The following is a 26,119-nucleotide window of genomic DNA, read 5'->3' on the forward strand; positions in this document are numbered from 1 at the left end:
CTGTCAGTGTTTGTCTGGGAAGCAACAGGCAGCTCGTAACCGCCAACGGTGCGCCTGGCAGACCTGTCTGTCTGCCTGGACGGGTTCCGCCTTATAGTCCTGTTTGTGTCATGTTAACGACTTCAAAACAAACCACTCTTCCCTGCTTTCACATAGTGCCAGCACCAGAGAGGCTGATCGACACCCCATTTCAGTTCAGGGGTGTAGTTAGGCACACAATTGTGTTTCACTCATGTTAGTTGAGGAGTAACCAATGATAACTACCACAAAGTAGCAACCCAATAGTCCCTCTGTGTTTGTGTGTGATTGTCAGATTGCCTCATGTTCCACATTATGGCTTAACACTGCTAACCCTATCAGCATTCAAACTGTAGGGCCATTATCCAATGCTTTATTGAATTATATAATAGCCTCCTAATTTGGCAGAATAACTTTGCTGCACACATTACAGATATTGTTGCCAAGTACCTCAACTGAGTGCAGACTAGAGTTCCTTAAATGAACCTCTGACTCGCGATATGTCGATACTTAAAAAAAAAAACATTCTTAAACCCTTATCATGTACCTATGTTTGTCCTCTGTTGTTCCGTGCCTTTCTTTGTTTGCTGAAATCCGTTTTTTTTTTTATTAAACGTTAATCAAATACAACCACTGACTGTTTCCTCATTGCTGGTGCTCTAAGATGGCAACTCAGCCGCGAATGCCAATTGAATCTCAACAAGGAAAACATCTGGGGTTGTATTTGATTAACGTTTTATAAAAAAGGTATGGATTTCAGCAAAGAAATGCACGCAACAAAGGACAAACATAGGTAGGCCTACAAGGTAAGTATCGAGGTATAGCGACTAGGAGTTGGAGGTTCAATTCAAAAGCTCTAGAATGTGCTCAACTCAGTACTTGGCAAGGGATAATGCTGTAGTGAAGCAAGGCAAACAATGAACAAATGTAATTTTGGCATTAGAACACAAGCAGGGAAGGGGTAGCAACATGTTTTATTCTAATATTATTTTCTCGAGAACCTCATGGATGGTTGTCATGGGAACTCAAAAATTCCCGGGACAACTCTCCTGCCAGCTTTTCTTCAGTGCTTAGCTTGGAATACAGACAGACTCCTTTTTGCCCTTTTGGTTAAGTGCTGAATTGGCTTTTGAAAGGACTTATTCTTGTATTGTGACCTGTTGAACTGCTAGACCTGTTGCACTTTGCCGTTGGTTCTTCTCCTTAACTACTTGTGTTAATAAATGTAATGGGTTTAATTAAATGGTCGTCTATCATCACTTGGACAACATGTGAGAGAGCCGTCCTAGATTTATGTGCAATAATTGCCCATCCTGTGGCATACATACTATTAATTATATTCATGTTAATAATATTGACCTCTGCATATTTCCTCGGAAATAAGATGGAAATACTGAGACAGGCTAAGAATTAAATTAATGCAAAGCAGACAATCATGTCATGCTGCTACGTTGAGATTCAGTCAAATAAAAAAGGGTAAAAGGGTGAAATAATGTGCAAAGGGTGTTCACCATAATTCTTACCTACAAACAGACAGAAAACATCCAAGCCGACCAGCATCTTTCTCTTGGTACAGAGTGAACTGTCTGCAGGTTCTGCAAGGATGTGTTTCTTCCCAGCGCCGTTTTCCTTCATCGCCTCCCCGGCTCCCCCCGTTGTCGGCTAAACGCTGCTGAAGCTCATCGTCCCGAGGAAGAGTACTCGTGTGTGTCGAGTTGAACTTTTGCATATTGTCTCTTGTTTAAAATACAACGTTGATGTTGTCTTGTTGCTGTTTACTGACAGTAACGTTAAGTATCCCAAAGGTGAACATTCAGTCCGTCCAACGTTGAAAAATACAAATTAATGATGGCTGACTAACTTTAGCTAGCTAACTGTTATTGAAAACCATGTCCAATGACCACAAAAGTTAAACTTGACAGGTATCAAACCGTTAGCAACAAGCTTATCTGTGAAATGTAAGACAAGTTCGACGACAGCGTAAAGAAGAGTAAAGATAAACTGAAAGAGAAGTGTTCTTGCTTCAGTTCACTGAGGTGTTGCGAGCTAAAGCGCTCACTGTCCCACTGTATCGTGTTCTCCGTTCAAAGTCTTCAACTACTGTAGCTGGCTAGCCACGTTACATCATGATACGTTACCCTAAAACCAACTAAATCAATATTTTAAAAGAATAACTTACAAAACACGCATTGCTCAATACGTCTCTCAACTTTCAAACTTGCCCATATGTCATTCATTCAACTATTCCAAATGCCCTCTCCATGTGTTGGACTCTTTTCTGTTCAGTCCTCCTGTTCCCTCGCATTTTGTCCCTCCCCAAAACTAGGCAGACCCCCAGGAGTTTGTTTTGCAAAATGTTTATATCTCCTTTGCTCCAGTTCTGACAACCCACCCCCACTTGTTAGTTAAATACAGTAGTTAACCAAATAGCTACCCGGACTATCTGTATTGACCCTTTTTGCACTAACTTTGACTCAACTCATACACTGCTGCTACTGTTTACTATCTGTCACTGTATGTACAGTACATATCTTCCTCAATTACCTCGCACGAGTACCCTGCACATCGACTCGGTACTGTATATTGCCAAATTATCGTTACTCATTGCGTATCTGTTATTATGTGTTTTACTTTTCTATTATTTCACTATTTTCTTTCTCTCTGCATTGTTGGGAAGGGTCCGTAAATAAGCATTTCACTGTTACTTCTCACCTGTTGTTTACGAAGCATGTGACGAATAAAATTTGATTTGATTATCTTACTTTTTTGTTTGTTTTACACTAATAGCTTTGTTTGTTTGTTTTATTTGTTAACAGCTATGTTATGCTAGAATCAATACTATATTTGAGAGAGAATTGAGAGAGAATTAAGAATATAGAGAAATATATAAATGTTTATTTAATTGCATACATTTTTATTTCAGTGTGCTTTGATGAACTGTGGTATGTGTATTAAATTAGGTTAGTTAATTAATACAATACAATTAATTAATTGTATTTGGCACATGCTTCTTAGACAACGGGTATAGACTGACAGTGAATTATTATCTTCTTTTTTTTTTAAAAAACTTTATTTAACTAGGCAATTCAGTTTAGAACAAATTCTTATTTTCAATGACGGCCTAGGAACAGTGGGTTAACTGCCTTGTTCAGGGGCAGAACGACAGATTTGTACCTTGTCAGCTCGGGGATTCGAATTTGCAACCTTTCGGTTACTAGCCCAACGCTCTAACCACTAGGCTACCCTGCCGCCCCAGGGTTTACTTAAGGGTCCTTTTCCAACAATGCGGAGTTAAAGAAAAGAAAATAGAAACAGTGACACGAGGAATAAATACACAGTGAATAACAAATAAAAATAGCATGGCTATATTTAGGGAGTAGAACACACATACATACATATATATATATATGCAGGGGGTACGAGGTAATTGATGTAGCTACTGTATGTACTGTACATAAAGGTAGGGGTAAAGTGACTGGACAACAAGCTAGATTAGACAGTAGCAGCAGTGTGTGTGTGTGCGCGTCTGTGTGTATAGTGTCAGTATGCAGGTGCATGCTATGTGGGTGTGGATGTATGCAGTTTGTGTTGTGGTGTCAGTGTAAATATGTGTGAGTAGATGTGTGTAATGAGAGATTCCATTATGTTTCCCAGGCCTACTTAAATTAGAAAAATTTAAAACGAGAGAAAATGTTGCCCTTTGCCTTACACTTCAAATGTCATCGTTTGCCCAACAATATCTAATCCTTCCTTTGATCAAATAAATGGATTTATCTCTAGCATCAGTTACTTTCCTGGTCAGTGAAGACCTAATGGGAGACCATGCAGTAGACCCTATGCCTACCCGTCTATTCAATGGACATCTCCAACCCTGAATGTCTCTGCTAAAATGGTTTGTATAGGCCCAACACAGTTATTAGCATATATCTTATGACTGTCTTGTAGATGAGAATTCCTTCAAATGTATACTCTCTGATCAGTCTCAGATTTTTACTTACACAGTATGGAGTTGCAGGTACAAGAGGTAGGAGAGTGCCACCACCTGGTGAGAAGTACAGAAATTGTCACCTCTTTCTTTTCAGAACTGTATATTAAGGTTTATTAGAGACAGACTACACAAGTTAAAATAACTGCAAATTCGTGCAGTAGTTTTACATGATTGGTCTACAACTGCTTGCACAGGAAACATCAAACTAGGCAGCTATGTTCATGAATCAAACACATTTACTCACATGTAGGCCAATATGTTTCTCAAGTCCCTCACCAGTTGTGGGAAAGGAGCCTGGCGTGCAAGGGTACTTCCTATCACGTAACATTCTCTGTTATGTGAGAGGAAGTACCCTTGCGTGCTATCAGGCTCCTAGCCACGGCTGACTGTAGCATTGCTGTGAATGTTACGTGAGAAGAAGTGACCTTGCACGCCAGACTCCTTTCCCACAACTGGTGAGGGACTTGAGAAACATATTGGCCTACATGTGAGTAAATGTGTTTGATTCATGAACATAGCTGCCTAGTTTGATGTTTCCTGTGCAAGCAGTTGTAGACCAATCATGTATTATGAGAGAGGAAAAGATGATCAAACAAAAGTGAGAAAAGAAATGAAAATAAAATAAGGAACTAACAGCAAATTATTTAGGCTGACAGGTCTGTGTCATTACCTCCTTGTCTTATTGAATAGAGCTTCAAACCCTCAACCATTGATCTGTAGAGGTGAAGAAAAAAAGTTATGTTAGACAGGACCAATAGGCAAAAAAGATTACCAGCTCATCTGGCATTTGCCCAAAATGCCAGATGGTTAATCCGCCCCTGCAGGTCTACCTTTACTTCACTTTTTCTGTTCAAATGTCAGACTCAAAGGTCATGGGATGATTCCGGACCCCAGCAAGTGGACTAGATAGAAAGGTTATAAATCCACGGTCTGTCTTCAATAGAAGAGCCTAAAGCAGTTAGCAGTAATTTTGATGGCCACTAGATGGCTGTAGAAAGTAATTTACTGTGTGATAGGTGGGCCAGGAGCGATGAGAAGCCTGCAACACAGTGGAGGCTGGTGTGAGGAGCTATAGGAGGACAGGCTCATTCGAATGGCTGGAATGGAATACATGGAACAGAGTCAAATTTGTGGTTTCCATATGTTAGATGTGTTTGATACCATTCCATTTATTCCATTCCAGACATTACAATGAGCCTGTCCTCCTACAGCTCCTCCCACCAGCCTCCACTGCTTTAGCAGTGATTAAAGTTAAGCTCACTAACCAGGCTTACATGTTTGAGAACAAAACTAAAGATATAGCCTACACAATGTGCGGGGGAAATTAGTTTCCCCCCCCCCGAAAAGTTTTGTAATTGCATCCAGTGACACTCCCTAGTGATAACCACTACACACCTAACACCTATCTATTGTAGGCTACTCAGTACAGCCAGAGTTAGGGAGTAACTTATTACATGTAATCTGATTACAAAAAAATTGAATCAGTTACATTAGCAGCAAAAATATTGTGATCAGATTACAGATACTTTTGAAGAACTAGAGATGATTGCTACTTGGATTACCTTTAAATACATAAAAGATGTTTGCAAAAACATACAGTACAAGTCAAAAGTTTGGATACATCTACACCTACTACTTTTTACTATTTTCTATATTGTAGAATAATAATGAAGACATCAAAACTATGAAATAACACATATGGAATCATGTAGTAACCAAAAAAAGTGTTAAATATATTTGAATTTGTTTAACATTTGAGATTCTTCAAAGTAGTCACCCTTTGCCTTGATAGCTTTGCACACTCTTGGCATTCAATCAACCAGCTTCATGAGGTAGTCACCTGGAATGCATTTCAATTAACAGGTGTTCATTGTTAAAAGTTAATTTGTGGAATTTATTTTCTTCATAATGCGTTTGAGCCAATCAGTTGTGTTGTGACAAGGTAGGGGTGGTATACAGAAGATAGCCCTATTTGGTAAAAAAATACCATGTCCATAGTATGGCAAGAACAGCTCAAATAAGCAAAGAGTAATGACAGTCCATCATTACTTTAAGACATGAAGGTCAGTCAATACGGAAAATTGCAGTCGCACAAATCATCAAGCGCTATGATGAAACTGGCTCTCTTGAGGACCGCCACAGGAAAGGAAGACCTAGTTACCTCTGCTGCAGAGGATAAGTTAATTACAGTTACCAGCCTCAGAAAATGCAGCCCAAATAAATGCTTCACAGAGTTCAAGTAACAGACACATTTCAACATCAACTGTTCAGAGGAGACTGAGTGAATCAGGCCTTCATAGTCGAATTGCTGCAAAGAAACCACTACTGAAGGATACCAATAAGACGAAGAGACTTGTTTTGGCCAAGAAACACTGGCAGTGGACATTAGACCGGTGGAAATCTGCCCTTTGGTCTGATGAGTTCAAATGTTTGATTTTTGGTTCCAACCGCTGTGTCTTTGTGAGATGCAGAGTAGGTGAACGGATGATGGAGTGCTGCATCAGATGACCTGGCCTCCATAATCACCTGACCTCAACCCAATTGAGATGGTTTGGGATGAGTCGGACCGCAGTGTGAAGGAAAAGCAGCCAACAAGTGCTCAGCATATGTGGGAACTCCTTCAAGACTGTTGGAAAACTATTCCAGGTGAAGCTGGTTGAGAGAATTCCAACAGCGCGCAAACTGTCATCAAGGCAAAGGGTATTTTATAACACATTTTTGGTTACTACATGATTCCATATGTGTTATTTCATAGTTTTGATGTCTTCACTATTATTCTACAATGTTCCCCTCACAGCTCCGTAGGCAAGCACCATGGTCTTGTAGCGGAAGCGAGCTTCAACTGGAAGCCAGTGGAGAGAGCGGAGGAGCGGGGTGACGTGAGAGAACTTGGGAAGGTTGAACACCAGACGGGCTGCGGCGTTCTGGATGAGTTGTAGGGGTTTAATGGCACAGGCAGGGAGCCCAGCCAACAGCGAGTTGCAGTAATCCAGACGGGAGATGACAAGTGCCTGGATTAGGACCTGTGCCGCTTCCTGTGTGAGGCAGGGTCGTACTCTGCGAATGTTGTAGAGCATGGACCTACAGGATCGGGTCACCGCCTTGATGTTAGTGGAGAACGACAGGGTGTTGTCCAGGGTCACGCCAAGGTTCTTAGCACTCTGGGAGGAGGACACAATGGAGTTGTCAACCGTGATGGCGAGATCATGGAAAGGGCAGTCCTTCCCCGGGAGGAAGAGCAGCTCCGTCTTGCCGAGGTTCAGCTTGAGGTGGTGATCCGTCATCCACACTGATATGTCTGCCAGACATGCAGAGATGCGATTCGCCACCTGGTTATCAGAAGGGGGAAAGGAGAAGATTAATTGTGTCTCGTCTGCATAGCAATGATAGGAGAGGCCATGTGAGGATATGACAGAGCCAAGTGACTTGGTGTATAGCGAGAAGAGGAGAGGGCCTAGAACAGAGCCCTGGGGGACACCAGTGGTGAGAGCACGTGGTGCGGAGACAGATTCTCGCCACGCCACCTGGTAGGAGCGACCTGTCAGGTAGGACGCAATCCAAGCGTGGGCCGCGCTTGGATTGAAGAAACTATACTATTAAACAAAGATTAATTATATAAACAATGACAAAACACTTTGGAGCATCTTAAATTACATTTTGGTGAAAAAGGCAAACTCAGCTCCATCATTCATTGAATCAGATGGCTCATTCATCACAAAACCCAGTGATATTGCCAATTACTTTAATGATCTTTTTCATTGGCAAGATTAGCAAATTTAGGCATGACATGCCAGAAACAAACACTGATACTATACATCCAAGTATAACTGATCAAATTATGAAAGACAAGCATTGTAATTTTGAAATCCATAAAGTTAGTGTGGAAGAGGTGAAGAAATTGTGGTCTACCCAAGAATAGTAAAGCCCCCTTTAATGGCTCAAATAGCCGACCAATCAGCCTGTTTGACCAGATACGATGCTTTTTACTGTAAACAAACTAACAGACTTTCAACATGCCTATAAGGAAGGCATTCAACAAGCACAGCACTTACACAGATGACTGATGATTGGCTCAGAGAAATTGATAATAAAAAGATTGTAGGAGCTATTTTGTTAGATTTCACTGCGGCTGTTGACAGTCTGCTGCTGGAAAAACTTGTATTATGGCTTTACTCCCCCTGCTATATTGTGGATAAAGAGTTACCTGTCTAACAGAACACAGAGGGTGTTCTTTAATGGAAGCCTCTCCAACATAATCCAGGTAAAATCAGGAATTCCCCTGGGCAGCTGTCTAGGCCCCTTACCCTTCTTACTCTTACTCATATTTCAAAAACTAAAAGCATTATATTTGGGACAAATAATTCACAAAATCTCGTAATAAATAATGTGGAAATTGAACAAAGTTGGTGACTAAACTTCTTGGAGTAACCCTGGATTGTAAACGGTCATGGTCAAAACAACAGTAGCTAAGATGGGGAGACGTCTGTCAATAATAGAGCGCTACTCTGCATTCACTATCAACAAGGAAGGTTCTAGTTTTGTTACACCTGGACTACAGTTCAGTCATGTAGTCAGGTGCCACAAAGAGGGACCTTGGAAAATTACAAATGGCTCAGAACAGGGCAGCATGGGTGGCCATTACATGTACGCGGAGCGCTAACATTAATAATGTGCATGTAAATCTCCCATGGCTCAAAAGTGGAGAACAGATTTTTTATCACTACTTGTTTTTGGAAGTGTTGACATGCTGAATGCACCGAGGTGTCTGTTTAAATTACTTACACACAGCTCGGACATCCATGCATACCCCACAAGTTTCTTCCCAATCCCCTAGTCAAGCCCAAACTATGGGAGGCGCATAGTACTACATAGAGCCATGACTAAAGTACATGGAACTCTATTCCACGTCAGGTAACTGATGCAAGCAGTAGAATAAGATAACAAAAAAAGATAAAAATCATCTTATGGAACAGCGGGGACTGTGAAGACGCATGCACAATACACACACGTACATTGTAATGTTGTTGTACGGTGGTTTTATACATTTTGTATTGTAGATATGTAGTGGTGTAATAATGTTATATGATGTACTGTTTTATCTTTTGTTTTATGTGTGATTTAAGTACCTTAATGTGTTTGGACCCCAGGAAGAGTAGCTGCTCCCTTGACAGCAGCTTATGGGGATCCCTAATAAATTCAAGTACAAAGAGAAAGTGTTTGAACTGGAATTTCAAGTGATAGAACAAGATGCACCAGTAGCGAGGCTATATTCAGAGGGTACCGGTACAGAGTCACTGTGCGGGGGCACCAGTTAGTCGAGGTAATATGTACATGTAGGTAGAGTTAAAGTGACTATGCATATATAATAAACAGAGTAGCAGCAGCGTAAATGGGGGGGGGGGGGGGCCAATGCAAATAGCCATTTGATTAGCTTGTCAGCAATGCGCCAGTGTTAAAGTACTATGATGTAAAAAAAACGGACTATCTGTGGATGCAAGCTCAGAAGGCTTGGGAGCTGTGATCCTGCAAGATGGTCAGCCAATCGCATACAGGTCAAGATCACTCACAGACTGTCAAAAGAGATACACTCAAATTGAAAAAGAGCTAACGGCGATAGTGTATGGCTGCAAGAAATTTCAACAAAACCTGTGTCGTGTCGTTGGCATCATTAAAACTGAAGACATATTTATCAAATAACTCTGTTATTATTATTACGCGATTAACCTGATTAATCATGTAACTGTAATTAACTACGAAGTCGAGGCACCAAGGAAAATATTCAGATTACAAAGTTATAATTTTCCTAATATAACTTTCAGATATTTTAATATCTCATCTATTAGTCTTCGAATTAATGAATTATTATTTACCTCACGCCAGTCTCATTCCAAATGTCATAAATTGTTGGTTATCTGCACGAACCCAGTCTTCACTATGAGTCATCCATACATCAATTGTCTTAAAATAATTTATTTACTAACTAAGTCATTCACAGAAATGCATAACAAACAGTAGATATGTTTATAAGGAAATGATAGGAGAATGTGCCCTAGTGGGCTAAACCGACATGACGGCTTGTTAGACAAAAGGGGAGTGGGGTCAGCTGAGAAGGCACTACAGAGTTGATAATTATAACAATTGAAATACTAATCCTTTGCACATGAACGCTCGCTCATTCGGGAACAATTGCAATCAAAATATATACATATTTACGCTCAGTGTGTCGTCGGGATCTCTGTTGAAAAGTTTGTTTCTGTTGGAGTTTGTCCGCCCTCTCTCGCTCTCTGTCGTGGTTAGAATGGGTAGTTCAGAGTGACATTCATTAATGTCATTATAGGAGAGATGTTTCGGCGGTTGTCGGTCTTCGCGTTCAATGATACCGAATTCCTAGCTGCAGACTAGTAATTAATATCAAAGACTTGTTCTTATTCTGTCGGTATCGATAGTCTAAGAGTTTAACCACGTGGTATGGTTAAAAGTTCATCAAGAGAAATGCATGGTCTCCAACCTTTAGCCACCTCGTAATTGAGGTAAGCTCGGTCTGGTGATAGAAAACCTCGGTGGGGGTTTTATTCAGAAGAGCAGAAAAGGGCCTGTCCCATGACGCCAGACCATAACTGTGCTCATGGGCAGTCCTCTGATTTAGTTAAGACTCCAAAGGGAATTGGAGTTTCCTTCATTAAACAGTCCAAAATCACATTTCACAATTTCACAAACAGTTCCATCCTTATTCATTCATTTTATACAACCATTTAGATGTAAGTCTCATACCTGAGACTCTTCTATAAACATGATTATGGTAATGTGGCCGTATTGGCTCTCATGAGTTTCACAAAATTGTACCAAACGGACCAGTTCGTTTGCTGGATTCTTTGCCGATCTTTTATACCTTCTCCAGAACATAAATGTCGTTCGGTTCTCCAGTTCTGTGAGGTGGAAGAACTCCTTTGTTCTCTCTATACTGGGGCCATGAGGAGAGGGTCTCCTCGTAGGAATTTACGACCGCTCTTACAGAGCCTGGTGTCAGAAGTATAGAGGTCGGGGGATGGTGCTCGCAGTGTCCAAAGAGGGCAACGTCATGACACCTGTATGAAAATCAGATCCAGGTGGAGTCAGACCACAAACCCTTGGAAACAATCTTCAAAGAAGTCGCTCCAGAAAGTACCAGCCAGACTGCAGAGAATGCTGATGAGACTACAGAGATACAGTCTACATGTGACAGACAAACCAGGAAAGGAGATACACGTCGCTGATGCACTGAGCCGAGCATACCTGAAGGATTAGAGAGAGAAATTGCTCGATGGTGAGCTGGATGTAAACTACATCGATCAAAAACCTCCTGTTTCAGAGGAGAAACTGCAGCAATTCAAAACAGCAACAGCAGAAGATGGAGAGTAAAAACTGGTCACAGAAACAGTTAAAAAATGATGGCCAGACACAAGAGGGAAAGTTGCAAAGAAAATACAGCACCACTGCACTTTCAGAGAGGACTTGAAATACTCAGATGGACTGCTGTTCAAAAGTTAAAATGTGTTGTCCCACAGAAAATGAGAAGAAATCTGAAAAATCCATGAAGCACACATGGCAATTGTAAAATGTAAGGAAAGAGGAAGGGAAGTTCTGTTCTGGCCAGGCATGGCAAAACAGATTGAAGATGTAACAAAATGTGCAGTCTGCAACAAACACAAAAACAACAACCAAACAGCCGCTCATGTCCCATCCAATATAAGAGAGAGCTTGGGCCAAAGTTAGAGTGGACCTCTTCCATTACAATGACACAGAATTTCTACTATGTGTGAATTACTACAAAATACCCAGAAATCTCCAAGTTTAGGGGCACAGCAAGTAAACACACAATTACAGCACTACAGTCGATCTTTGCAAGGCATGGGGTGCTCAACATTTTGTGCCCCAACAATGGAAGACAGCTTGCGAGTCAAGAAATGTCTTGTGAGTCAAGAGTTTTCTACCAGCTGAGAGTTCAGACATGTCATGTCGAGCCCTAGATTTCCACAGTCAAACGGCCAAGCTGAGAGAGTAGTTCAGACTGAAGAACCTGTTATAAAAAGCAACAAAAAAAAACAACCTTTAACTAGGCAAGTCAGTTAAGAACAAATTCTTATTTACAATGACAGCCTAGGAACAGTGGGTTAACTGCCTTGTTCAGGGGCAGAACAACACATTTTTACCTTGTCAGCTCGGGGATTCGATCTAGCAACCTTTCGTTACTGGCCCAACGCTCTAACCACTAGGCTACCTGCCGCCCCACATACAGTGCATTTGGAAAATATTCAGACCCCTTGACATTTTCCACATTTTGTTACGTTACAGCCTTATTCTAAATTGTATTAGTTTTATCTAGACACAATACCCCATAATGACAAATCGAAAACATGTTTTTAGAAATTCTTGCAAATGTATAAAAAAACTAAAACAGAAATACCTTATTTACATAACAAACGAAATTGATCTCAGGTGCATCCTGTTTCCATTGATCATCCTTGAGATGTTTCTACAACTGGATTCAAGTCCACCTGTGGTAAATTCAATTGATTGGACATGATTTGGAAATGGCACACCTGCCTATATATGGTCTCAAGGTTGACAGTGCATGTCAAAGCAAAAACCAAGCAATGAGGTCGAAGGAATTTTCTGTAGAACTCAGAGACAGGATTGTGTCGAGGCACAGGTCTGGGGAAGGGTACCAAAACAATTCTGCAGCATCGAAGGTCCTCAAGAACACAGTAGCCTCCATTCTTAAATGGAAGAAGTTTGGAACCACCAAGACTCTTCCTAGACCTGGCCGCCTGGCCAGACTGAGCAATCGGGGGAGGAGGGCCTTGGTCAGGGAGGTGACAAAGAACCTGATGGTCACTCTGAATGAGCTCCAGAGTTCCTCTCTGGAGATGGGAGAACCTTCCAGAAGGACAACCATCTCTTCAGCACTCCACTAATCAGGCATTTATGGTAGAGTGGCCAGACGGAAGCCACTCCTCAGTAAAAGGCACACGACAGCCCACTTGGTGTTTGCCAAAAGGCAACTAAATGACTCAGACCATGAGAAACAAGATTCTCTGGTCTGATGAAACCAAGATGGAACTCTTTGGCCTGAATGCCAAGTGTCACGGAGCGAAGGTATCCTCCTCACTGGAGGAAACCTGCCACCATCTCTACGGTGAAGCATGGTGGTGGCAGCATCATGCTGTGGGGATGATTTTCAGCAGCAGGGACTGGGAGACTAGTCAAGGTTGAGGAAAAGATGAACGGAGCAAAGTAGAGAGAGATCCTTGATGAAAACCTGCTCCGGAGCGCTCAGGACCTCAGACTGGGGCGAAGGTTCACCTTCCAAAAGGACAAATACACTAAGCACACAGCCAAGACAACGCAGGAGTGGCTTCGGGAAAAGTCTCGGAATGTCCTTGAGTGGCCCAGCCAGAGCCTGTACTTGAATCCGATTGAACGTCTCTGCAGAGACCTGAAAATAGCTGTGCAGCGACGCTCCCGATCCAACCTGACAGAGCTTGAGATGTTCTGCAGAGAAGAATGGGTGAAACTCCCAAAATACAGGTGTGCCAAGCTTGTAGCATCATACCCAAGAAGACTCAAGGCTGTAATCGCTGCCAAAGGTGCTTCAACAAAGTACTGAGTAAATGGTCTGAATACTTAAGTAAATGTGATTTCAGTTTTTCATTTGATTTCCAAAAAGATTTGATTTGATTTTCTTTGTCATTATGGGGTATTGTGTGTAGATTGATGAGGAAAAACTATTTAATCAATTTTAGAATAAGGCTGTTACATAGTGAATACTTAGCTCTCATTGAGTAAAGAAACACCCCTGGATGGAGTATGTCTCTCACCTGCACACCTACTGATGGGAAGGAGGCTGCAGACAAAGATTTTGAAGTCAGAGAGATTGTTCAATCCAGGACTCTATCAGCATATCAGGAGCAGGCTCACAAGCAGACAACAGAGACAAAACACTACATTGACCAAAGCACAGGTAAGCTTTTGGTCATGAAGGAAGGAGAACGAGTCAGGAACAGACAAGACAACAAATGGCAACCAGCAATTTTAATTGGAAAACATGACCAGCCAAGGTCATACATAGTACAAACACAAAATGAGAGAATCAACTGAAGGAACCGGAGACACCTGTTAAAAAACACATGAAACAACACACCCAGAGAAACACTCAGAAACCATAATGGACTTACCTTATCCAGTAGAAAGAGAACCTGAAACAAGTGTCAGCCTGGAAGAAAATGACTCACCTGTGTGTTCTCCAGCACCAACAACACCAAAGCAAACAATGTAAAGCAACAATGTAAACACTGACACACCAGTGAATTCAACTCGTTATGGAAGACCTATCAGAATGCCAATTCTGTCAGTGTTTATAGTTCAAACAGAGACTGTTGAAAAACAAACAAAAACGAAAAATAGAAGAAAAAATAAAGACATTGACAAGACATTAATAATAACAATGTGACAATCACTATTGTGATGTCTATATTACCAAGAAAAAAAGCAACGTTTGTTTGCATATTGTTTGCAATGTGAAACACTGAGTTGAAAGAACATTGTTTTGAGAAACAAATGATCCAAAGAAAGGGAGATGACATGCACATACTTACCTGTAGTGCCTGAGGGCGCATCTAATTACTAATTACTACATGTCGTCATCTGTACTTTACACTTGACCCATTACATCAGATGAACATGGTTATTTTACCCGCATTCCTGTGTACTAGTATATTACAAAGCCTATTGCTCAAATGCCATAAGAAAGGAAAGGTCAGTTATTTCCATTACAACCTAAACAACATTAGAAACTGATAGTAGTATCCAACTTTCACTTAGGGAAGTGTTTTGTTCCATAATGTCCATCTAATCATCATATGTGTAGGTGTTGTTTTGGCCTTTGTCATCACTAACCAGGTCAGTATACTCAAATACCAAGATTGACACCTTAACCCTGTTGTGCGGTCCGGAGACTTTCCCCAGGTCAGCCACAAGTAACCAAAGTGAAACCATAAGAGGTGCACAGCACAGCCTGGCATGCAGCTGAGACTGGGAGATTTTAGAGATGCAAACATTTGAAACACAACCTTGTGACATGTTATCATATTAATGTGCTGTAGAGTGGGGTTTGAATATGTTGACTTGACCTGTATTTTACTACAGTACTTTTGCATAGAAAGAGAAAGAGGAAGAGAATAGAAAAAGAAAACAAATTACGTACTGACACATCAGAAAAGTGAATGGACTCACATTGAACAGTGCCAAAACACTATCAAAATCTATTGGTTCGATTTATAGTAGTAGCTGACAAATCACATTGTAAAATCTATTTAGGGGAAGGATGTGAATGACTCATTCTCACTTAAAGGTCAATGTTTATCACGCCCTCGTTTTCTCATTGGTTGTGAGTGGTGTTCCTCTTTCTCTATGAGAGTAGTGTGAATAGTAGGAGGGCCAGTCCCGTACGTGAAGAGTTATCTAGTCTCTTTGTTTTCCTTCAGTCACTCAGGAAAGTACCAGCCCGACCCGCCTCCTGTCCTGGACAGCTACAGAGGAACACAGAGCAGAACACAGACATAAAGACGTCCTCGTCGGATACAAACGCAACACACACAGCAGTGTTCTGAGGTTTCACGGCAGAGGAAGCCAAGAGGACAAACACACACAGCGGCTCCATCTCTCTCTCTTCCTGCACTCCCTCTGCTGCATCTCAGGGGACTGAGGTTGCTCTACCCGAGCCTCTCTCCCCCCCACGGCCGGACGCTGCAGATTGATGATGCCGCAGCAGTCGATGGATCGCTGTGAGGTTTCAGAGAACTGCCACCATCTTAGCCCGGGGGCCCAGGGGAGCCAGCGGCGCCTGGTCAGTGGACTCCTTCTCTGGGTCGGTCTCCTCACCGTCAGCCACGTGGTCTCCATCACCCTCCTCGTCATCACCAGGCCACACGCACTGGTAAGACTGCTAACCTGCATAGACACACACTTACACACTCTCTGGTGTGTTAACTATGCAATGCTGTTGCTAGTTTTTTATTGAAAAAGAGCCCCTGACCATCACGACTTAGGGAGGGACATAGTTAGTGAAATCAAGTTGAATTAAATCTGACATATGTATTGTAGCTCACTTTGTGTAAAAATAAGATGAGATCTTGAAGTTGGATCAATGTGTGTCAATAGAGCGGTGTATTGTAGCTGTGGTAACACCTGCCTGTTGCACCTGTTGAGTACAAGCCTCTGAAGTGGTTTCAGTAGCATCACAGCTGGTGGGGGAAACGCATCACTATGTGTGGTTTAGTACTGGTGACAGCAGAACCCTGTTCTCCAATATGAAAGGGCTGGGTGTGTGCTACTGAATGATCACTGTGTGTATCATATTAATACTGTTTCATATAGCCAAGAGTAGAATACAAATGTTTTTCTCAGGCAAATGTTGTTACTTACAACATAGTTACTGAGCGGAAATATCATGACGATTGTCCTATCTCCCTCCCCCAGCCTCTGCCAGAAATAGTTTCAGCTCCAAAACCCACAGCAGACACATCTCCGGTAAGCTAACCACAAGACGGGTTTAAACATGTTTCCAACCTCAAAACATGTTTTAACATGTCCCATGCAAACGTTTTGTTCATTTTTGCCCCCTCCAAGACAGAGAGTAGTCATAACATCATCATCATCATGATATACATGGCCTGCCAATAGGATATACAATAGACCAGGGTTTTCCAAAACTCAGTCCTGGGGTCTCCCTGGGGTACACGTTTTGGTTTTTGCCCTAGTACTACACAGCTGATTCAAATAATCAAGGCTTGATTATTTTGATACGCTGTGGTGATAGGGCAAAAACCAAAACGTGTACCCCAGGGAGACCCCAGGACTGAGTTTTGGGAAACCCGGCAATAGATCATTTTGAATAGAATCCAAACACTTGAATGTATCTTGGAAGGGACCTGAGCCTAGGCTAGGCCATACCTCGCCAGTCCCGCTTTCTCTGTCTGACGTATCATCCTCCAGGCTCTCAGACAGTAGAGGGCTCAACCACCAGCCTCACCGCACTGCTGGGAAAGGTGATATGTCATAACATCATATCCACATGCAGGGAAATGCCACTGTGCAGATTCTCCTTCTCTGAAATCAGATTTCAATCTCTGTTTTACGATCATGAAAGTGTGGCATACTCCATCAGTAAGTGTTAAATGAGGCAACTAGTTCAAATTCATTCCTAAATGTGATAGGCATGCAACATCTAGCCCATATCTAGACACCTTTATTATGATTTAATTTATCAATAAGCCGGATCTAAGGGCATTCCATAGAGCTTGCGAGAAATGCCCTACCCGTTGTTGTACATGTTTTAGCAGCATGTGTCCCGTGTTGGATGGTATCCGTAATCGTTTCTGATGGAAACGTTATTGTTTGCGTCGCTGAGCAGTGCACAAGAAAGTATTAAATCCAATCGTTTGATGCTAACCCCATCCCCTCCAATTTAATTAAAAGATGGATTCCCCAACTGAGCACTCACATGGCACACTCTCGCTTCTAGACAGGTAAACAGAATGTCAGCAATCAGACAATAAAATTTAACTTAAGGCCCCCAAAGGGGTAGGGCCAGCTCTGACTGCATGTGTGGATATGGATGTGGGTATGCAGACCTGCAAGTGATTGTAGCCCCTCATGATGAGTTCAGAAAGTGTGTGGCCCCCTTCCCCATCAAAGTTGCACATCCCTGCCCTATATGGAACATTACTGTTAGAATAACTGTACCTACTGTTATATCTGTATAAGTGACAGCAAACTTTGTAGGGATATGTAACATCTAGACATAAGTAATATAATAATGACAGGTTCTACTATGCCCATTGAAGGGAAACAGTAGAAAGGCAGATATCATTTTTTTTTTAAGTTATTAAGCTTAGAGGTTTAGGTTTGCTTGTTGGACACTATAAATAAAGAGTAAATATTTCACTGAAATATAAAACGCACAACATAATAAACAATCACCTTAATGGAGGTCTGAGTCACTACTGGTTCCACTACCAATGCCTCTCCAAACACAAAATAGTCTGCAGCCAACTAAAAAATAAATCCACTATTGCAGTGGCAGCACAGAACAATAGAACATGTTTTATATTGTCACACATACAGTACCAGTCAAAGGTTTGGACACATCTACTCATTCCAGGGTTTTTGTTTATTTTGCCTATTTTCTACATTGTAGAATAATAGTGAAGACATCAAAACTATGAAATAACACATATGGAATCATGTAGTAACCAGAAAAGTGTTAAACAAAGATTTTAGATTCTTCAAAGTAGCCACCCTTTGCCTTGTCGACAGCTTTGCACACTCTTGGCATTCTCTCAACCAGCTTCATAAGGTAGTCACCTGGAATGCAATTCAATTAACAGGTGTGCCTTGTTAAATGTGAATTTGTGGAATTTCTTTCCTTCTTGATGCATTTGAGCCAATCAGTTGTGTTGTGACAAGGTATAGAAGATATACAGAAGATAGTGCTATTTGGTAAAAGACCAAGTCCATATTATGGCAAGAACATTTCAAATAAGCAAAGAGAAATGACAGTCCATCATTACTTTAGGACATAAAGGTCAGTCAATGTGGAACATTTCAAGAACTTTAAGCGTTTCTTAAAGTGCAGTTGCAAAAACCATCAAGCGCTATGATGAAACTGGCTCTCATGAGGACCGCCATAGGAAAGGAACACCCAGAGTTACCTCTGCTGCAGAGGATAAGTTCATTAGAGTTACCGGCCTCAGAAATTGCAGCCCAAATAAATGCTTCACAGAGTACAAATAACAGACAAATCAACTCTTCAGAGGAGATTGTGTGAATCATGCCTTCATTTTTCTAATTGCTGCAAAGAAACCACTACTAAAAGACACCAATAATAAGAAGAGACTTGCTTGGGCCAAGAAACACGAGCAATGGACATTAGACCGGTGGAAATCTGCCCTTCGGTCTGATGACTCCAAATTTTAGATTTTTGGTTCCAACTGCCGTGTATTTGTGAGATGCAGAGAAGGTGAAAGGATGATCTCAGCATGTGATGGTGTTGGGGTGCTTTGCTGGTGACACTGTCAGTGATTTATTTTGAATTCAAGGCACACTTAACCTGCATGGCTACCACATCATTCTGCAGCAATACGCCATCGCATCTGGTTTGCGCTTAGTGGGACTATCATTTGTTTTTCAACAGGACAATGACCCAGCACACCTCCAGGCTGTGTAAGAACCATTTGACCAAGAAGGAGAGTGATGGAGTGCTGCATCAGATGACCTGGCCTCCACAATCACCCGACCTCAACCCAATTGAGATGGTTTGGGATGAGTTGGACCACAGAGTGAAGGAAAAGCAGTGCTCAGCATATGTGGGAACTCCTTGGAAAAGCATTCCAGGTGAAGCTGGTTGAGAGAATGCCAAGAGTGTGCAAAGCTGTCATCAAGGCAAAGGGTGGCTACTTTGAAGAATCTCAAATCTAAAATATATGTTGATATGTTTAACACTTTTTTGATTACTACATGATTCCACATATTCCATATATTATAGTGTTGATGTCTTCACAATTATTCTACTATGTAGAAAATAGTCAACCCTTGAATGAGTAGGTGTGTCCAAACTTTTGACTGGTACTGTATATCAGCATTGATACAGATAATGTAACAAACATACCTTCAGAGCACATTTGACCTCACCCCAAACTCTTCTTCAAAAAGTCAGCATGGTTCTCAAAATGGTTGCCCTCAAACCTTAATCTTGCTCAGAACCAATACAGTACAACATCTCCAAATTCTCTTCAGGGACAAAAAGCTCTCTTGAACAAATACCAAAAATGGTGGATAAATTAAGATTGTTCACTCAGGCCATTCTTCTTCTTCTTCTTCTTCTTCTTATGGTATAATGGCGATCGCAACAATTTGATGTGATGTGCATTCCGCCAGCTACTGTGCAGGTGAATAATAAGGATCCCCAAAAAGGAAATAATGTGGGTAAAAATAAATCAAATATCTTACAGTCTATCAAAAAAGAAATTAACTAAACAAAATCAACCTGCTTTTTTGTAAAAAACTCAATTCTAATCAGGTCCCTACACAGGCTATAAAGAGTCCTGTGAGGGCGGGACATTTACTAGCGACCATAGTCCTTGCAGTGCTTCTGCCATGATGTCTTGGAGCCCCAAAAACTTCTCGGCTGCAGATATAATGATGTCCAGCTTCTTGGACTTCTTAGACACTTAGTCACTGTGGCTATAAATGCCACAAAATCAACTTTCTACACAATGAGTGTATCCAGATCACTCAATTGACTTAAAACACTAGCAACTGGTTGGAATGCATCCACCGCCATATCTTCAACACAGTTGCCTCTTGCTCCTTCAACTCTCTTCACCGCCTCCACATAAGAGATCTGCTGCCAGCCCTGATTCTTGACACCTCGACCTCTTTCACCCTAACAGGGCACTCAAGGAAGTCCGGAGAATGATCCCCACCATTCATTGTCACGCACTTCACTTGCCATATTTACAGATTCAAGCACAGTCGCCATGCCCTCCACTCAAGCCATTTACTATTGACCCCCCCTCCCCTAACAAGTTGGGTGTTTCACTTCCTCTTCCGTCTCTGCAGATACTGAGGGGTGCTTTTATACCTTCCTGCCTGTGCTTCCCTAAATAGGGTCCCCAAGGAAACAGACAACAGCTGTAGTTTGTACCCTGTCACAGATAAAAAGGATAGTTTGAAGATCATACTTTGTTCCAGGGTTGGGGATCATTATATTTCAATTCCAGTCAATTCAGGAAGTACACTGAAATTCAAATTCCAGTTCCAATTATGTTCAGTGCTTTTCAATGAGGAAAATTACTTTTTGAATTGACTGGAATTGAAATGGAATTGACCACAACCCTTCTTTGTTTTACTGTTAGGATTTGAGTTGTGTTGCTTGGATGCCCACCATTACTTCAATGAGTAGAGAGATCAGTGACTAATGATGAGTTATCTCTGTCTCCGCAGAGCATACCCCTGGAGCCACAAAGAGTGCCATGGCAAATGCTCACCTTTGAACCCACAAGTATAGGCGGTGAGAGTTCTTAGAAAGTTCAGTCTCTTTGAATTTTTAGATATAGTCACAATTAATTAATATTCCAATTCTAGCCACATTACTGATGCCAGTTTTCAATTTATCATCCACAGATAATGATGTCTCGGTGGTGAGAAGTGTGATCAAGTGGAAGACGCAGTCCAAGGCGAATCATTTTGTCTCCCTAAAGGACGGATCCCTGACCATCAACCAGGATGGTTGTTACTTCCTGTATCTTCAGGTGACTCTGGAGACACCAGAGGTGTCTGGACAGCATATAGTGAGAGTGAACAAGACCAACAGAGTCCTGCTGGAAGTAAGGATGACCAACACCTCCCTCAGCACAGGGTTCCTTGGCAGGGCTGTGGATCTAGCAGCCTCTGACAACCTCACAGTCACTGTCTCCCCTATTGCCAGGATCAACACCACCTACACTGCCACATACCTGGGCATCATAGGTCCAAAATTATACCTGTAGATTCTATTGGATATAGACACTCCTGTCTTCATAGACACATGCTGGGGGCTAGATCTGGGAGTCATTTGCTAGGGGTTGATTGAATAGATCCTGGGGATCTGGAGTTAACTGGGACCAACCCATCATCCCACCACGTGTCAGAGAGATGGAGTAGTGGGGAAGACCATGTGGGAGACACCGTATATTTGACTGAAACTGATTCAGTCCGACTCCCTGCTCATCACAGAAGATTATTCCACTCCTTTATACTCAGTTAAGAACAAATTCTTATTTACAATGAGGGCCTACCAAAATGCAAAAGGCCTCCTGCAGGGAAGGGGGATTAAAAATGTAAAATAATAATGTGTCTTGTAATGTTGGAAAAATATGTTTAAAAGTATTGGTCATCATGGGTTATGGGTTGTACTGTTACTTTAGCATTTTTCTCTCTTGGATGAAATAGCACTGTTTTTATCGCTCAGGATTATAGTTAGTATGTTTTTCCAGTAGATATTGTTTTTTAAGCTATAAATGAGGGGATTGTCTTATCAAGTCATGTGCACAGGGTTGTTGAGAGAATGCACAGTATCAACTTATCTTTAATGTTTACTTTAATATTTGCATATTGCTTTGTATTTAAAATTTTCGTTTTTTAACCTATTTATGTCTTATTACAATATTATCTTATTATTATTTTCTTCTTATTTATTTTCTATATCTATTTTGAAGGACATGTTGAGTATGTTGTAGGATGAGATGTAGAGATAATCAATGAATGTATGTCACTAACCAGGTTTCCATTCAATCGTTTTATGTTTCGGTAAACCTTCCAAATGTAGACAAAGTAAAATACGCTATATAAGGTGGGATCTTTTTGTGTCGGTAAAATTAGTTATGCGAGAAATGGCAGTGGAAATACCTTTATGCGCAAATATTGATGTAATAACCATCATATCGAAGTAAACTTGGAGTCACGCCATGATAAATTGTGTGGTTCTCCCACTACGACAGGCTACAGATTAAATACATTATGATGAACTTCACAGAGGGGTGAATGTGCAAGGTGATGCTCCTTTCCAATACATATCGAGGGTCTTCTTCTGGTGATGATGATCGATTATTGGCTGCCTTTTGACAAATACAAATAATATTGCTCTTATCCAATAATCGCATAATGTTGGTAGCCTACCGCACTGTATCTGCGAGCTGTTGGCTAGAGCGCATGTTCCAAGATCAGAGTACACACTTCCTACTCCATCAGTAGAGCTGAAAATGCGATGGAAACCCATTTTTCATTCGGTAGGCTACATGGGAATTTAACGGCAGAAGTTATTTTTATCTGCACTACGTCCTCAAGCACAGCCTTTTACCCATACAAAGTATGTTTGATGGAAACATCCCTGGCGGGGGAATGCACATATCATTTTAGCAGATTTTAGAATATTAGCATGAAAATCTATCGCAAATTGGATGGAAACCGACTTTATAGCGCCAAATAAACTAGGATAAAATGTACGTTGTTACGAATTCCACAACTGAAGTTCCCGCTGGGAAACATGAATGTAATCTACTATATTAAGAAAGCACTGGATTTTTTTTCTTCTCCAAACAAATAAATGAAGTACAGTATTTGACTTGTATATGGCTTTTATTTCACCTTCAAATATTGTTTGTTGAAGCCATAATTACAGAAATTAGGACCAATTCAGACATGTTGTGAAATTATATGAAAATAAAGCACAAATAGATTTAAGTCTAATGGTGTCATACCAACGCTGTAGGGGGTGAGAGCTATTATAAACAGATGTGAAACCACCAGATGTGAATCATTACCAACACAGTGAAATAAGGGTCATATCGAACTACAGATGTAGGATCATCATTTGATCCCCCTGTTGCAGAATAACTTGTAGTGTATTTGAGGTTTAAAAAGGCTTCTAAAGTTTGTAATTTCTACACTGAAATTTCAGACTTGATTTCCATTAAGAAAAATGTATCTACAGTGCATTCAGAAAGTATTCAGACTCAAGGACATTCAGAGACTTGTCCGAAGCCACTCCTGCGTTGTCTTGGCTGTGTGCTTAGGGTCATTGTCCTGTTGGAAGGTGAACCTTCGTCCCAGTCTGAGGTCCTGAGCAGGTTTTCATCAGGAATCTCTCTGTACTTTGCTCTGTTCATCTTTCCCTCGATCCTGACTAGTTTCCCAGTGCCTGCCGCTGAAAAACATCCCCACAGCATGATGCTGCCACCACCATGCTTCACCGTAGGGATGGTGCCAGGTTTCCTCCAGACGTAACGCTTGGCATTCAGGCCAAATAGTTCAATCTTGGTTTCATCAGACCAGACACTCTTGTTTCTCATGGTCTAAGAGTCTTTAGGTGCCTTTTGGCAAACTCCAAGTGGGCTGTCATGAGCCTTTTACTGAGGATTGGCTTCCGTCTGGCCACTCTACCTTAAAGGCCTGATTGGTGGAGTGCTGCAGAGATGGTTGTCCTTCTGGAAGGTTCTCACCATCTCCACAGTGGAACTCTGGAGCTCTGTCAGGGTGACCATCGGGTTCTTGGTCACCTCCCTGAAGAAGGCCCTTCTCCCCCGATTGCTCAGTATGGTCGGGTGGCTAGCTCTAGGAAGAGGCTTGGTGGTTCCAATCTTCTTCCATTGAAGAATGATGAGAGTCTCATAGCAAAGGGTCTGAATATTTATGTAAATAAGGTATTTCTATATTATTAATACATTTGCTGAAATTTCTAAAAACCTGTTTTCGCTTTGTCATTATGGGGTATTGTGTGTAGATTGATGAGAAAAACATTTGATTTAATCAATTTTAGAATAAGGTTGTAACGTAACAAAATGTGAAAAAAGTCAAGTGGTCTGAATACTTTCCGAATGCACTGTACCCCTACAAAAATGTCCATTAATTATAATACACATAATAATTCACATTTCCTGGTGCTAAGGGATTATTTTCCTGCTGTAACTAACTGGCTAAAATTAAGATCCTACATCTGTATAGTTGTGTGACTTACTGAACCATGAGACCCCAGAGATCAAGTGAAAGTAGGAGGTCCTTACAGTGTGTCCCCCACACATTGGTTGAATAATACATTCAAGGGTCCTCCCTTTAACTATGCTGTCGAGGAACAGACCCTCTAGAGGCTGAGAGCTAAGTAAAGAAGATCTTATATTGTAAACTGTCACAGAGGTATCACACATCAAATCAGTGATATTATCTACTTCTATCCTTGCAGGAGGGAGAGAAAGTGTTGTGTAGCACAGCATGACTCATCACAACCCAGACACAACACACATTTTTTCCAGTCATTGGGGTTTTATTTTTTACATTTTTTTTCTCCATTTCAATAATAACCTCACATCTTTCTAATCATTGTAACATTAGCTGTTAAAACCACAGATTCCGATTACACTCTGAGTTTATCCAGAATGCTGTCCCACTTAAACAGAGATCAGAGACTAGCGTCCACCCACTCCTTGGAGAGGTTTCATGAAGAAGCCTAGACCACGTTTCTTAATGTGATGACTTTCCACTGCCAGATGTGAGGTTAAAGACAGGAGGTATGGGCAAGTCCACACAAGAGAGAGAGTGTTTTGTGTGCGTTTCAGTACGGATGCAGTCCGTGTTGCCTCTGCTTCTTATTTCCACGCACTAAGACGTCATCATGACAGTTTCCTCAAAATGTTTATTTGCTCTTATCTCTCTCTCTTTCTCTCTCTCTTTCTATCGCTCTCTCTTTTTTCTTTCTAACGCTCTTTCTTTCTAATGCTCTGTCTCTCCCAGTCAATGGAAAATGATATTGAAACATACAAATGTGATTATCCAGAATTCATAGTTCGCGTGACAATGTTTCTGGAGAGAGCATATGAAATCCTGCAACCCAACTGTGAAATGATACTCACATATATATCTAACAGTGTGGAACACATTCATCATGGCATGTATAGGTAACTGACAAAATAAAGGAAACACTTGAGTAAATGAGGGATACAACATATTGAAAGCAGGTGCTTCCACACAGGTGGTTCCTGAGTTAGGTAAGTAATTAAAACATCCCATCATGCTTAGGGTCATGTATAAAAATGTTCAGTTGCCCAGTATTTTGGCTACCCTGGCTAGACAAAGAGATCACAATGACTTTGAAAGAGGGGTCTCAAAGTGCATATGGGGGTTTAAAGTGTGTGTGTGTGTGTGTGTGTGTGTGTGTGTGTGTGTGTGTGTGTGTGTGTGTGTGTGTGTGTGTGTGTGTGTGTGTGTGTGTGTGTGTGTGTGTGTGTGTGTGTGTGTGTGTGTGTGCGTGTGTGTGTGCGTGTGTGTGTGTCTCAGTCACCAGATCTCAATCCAATTGAACACTTATGGAGATTCTGGAGCAGCGCCTGAGAAAGCGTTTTCCACCACCATGAACAAAACACCAAATGACGGAATTTCTTGTGGAAGAATGGTGTGGCATCCCTCCAGCAGAGTTTCAGACACTTGTAGAACCTATGCCTAGGCACATTGAAGCTGTTCTGGCGGCTTTAACAGCTCGTGGTG

The 26,119-nt window shown here is 41.4% G+C and overlaps 1 protein-coding gene and 1 pseudogene across 2 annotated transcripts in view; one reads left to right on the plus strand and one right to left on the minus strand.

Annotated features, from left to right (window-relative positions):
• The window catches only part of LOC106606828 (phospholipid phosphatase 3-like), a 34,329-nt pseudogene extending 31,868 nt beyond the window's left edge, over positions 1 to 2,461 (minus strand). Inside the window, exon 1 of the transcript XR_006770185.1 lies at positions 1,542 to 2,461. The product of XR_006770185.1 is annotated as a phospholipid phosphatase 3-like (transcript). The remainder of the gene's footprint in view (positions 1 to 1,541) is intronic.
• tnfsf18 (TNF superfamily member 18) lies at positions 636 to 23,202 on the plus strand. The gene is made up of 5 exons (XM_014203236.2): positions 636 to 824; positions 15,529 to 15,980; positions 16,523 to 16,573; positions 21,050 to 21,116; positions 21,230 to 23,202. The coding sequence occupies exons 2-5, from the start codon at positions 15,801 to 15,803 to the stop codon at positions 21,592 to 21,594; spliced, it is 663 nt and encodes a 220-aa protein (XP_014058711.1). The 5' UTR covers positions 636 to 824; positions 15,529 to 15,800; the 3' UTR covers positions 21,595 to 23,202.
• The last annotated feature ends 2,917 nt before the right edge of the window (positions 23,203 to 26,119 follow it).

This window comes from Salmo salar, chromosome ssa06 (assembly GCF_905237065.1).
Source record: "Salmo salar chromosome ssa06, Ssal_v3.1, whole genome shotgun sequence".
Lineage (NCBI taxonomy): Eukaryota > Metazoa > Chordata > Actinopteri > Salmoniformes > Salmonidae > Salmo > Salmo salar.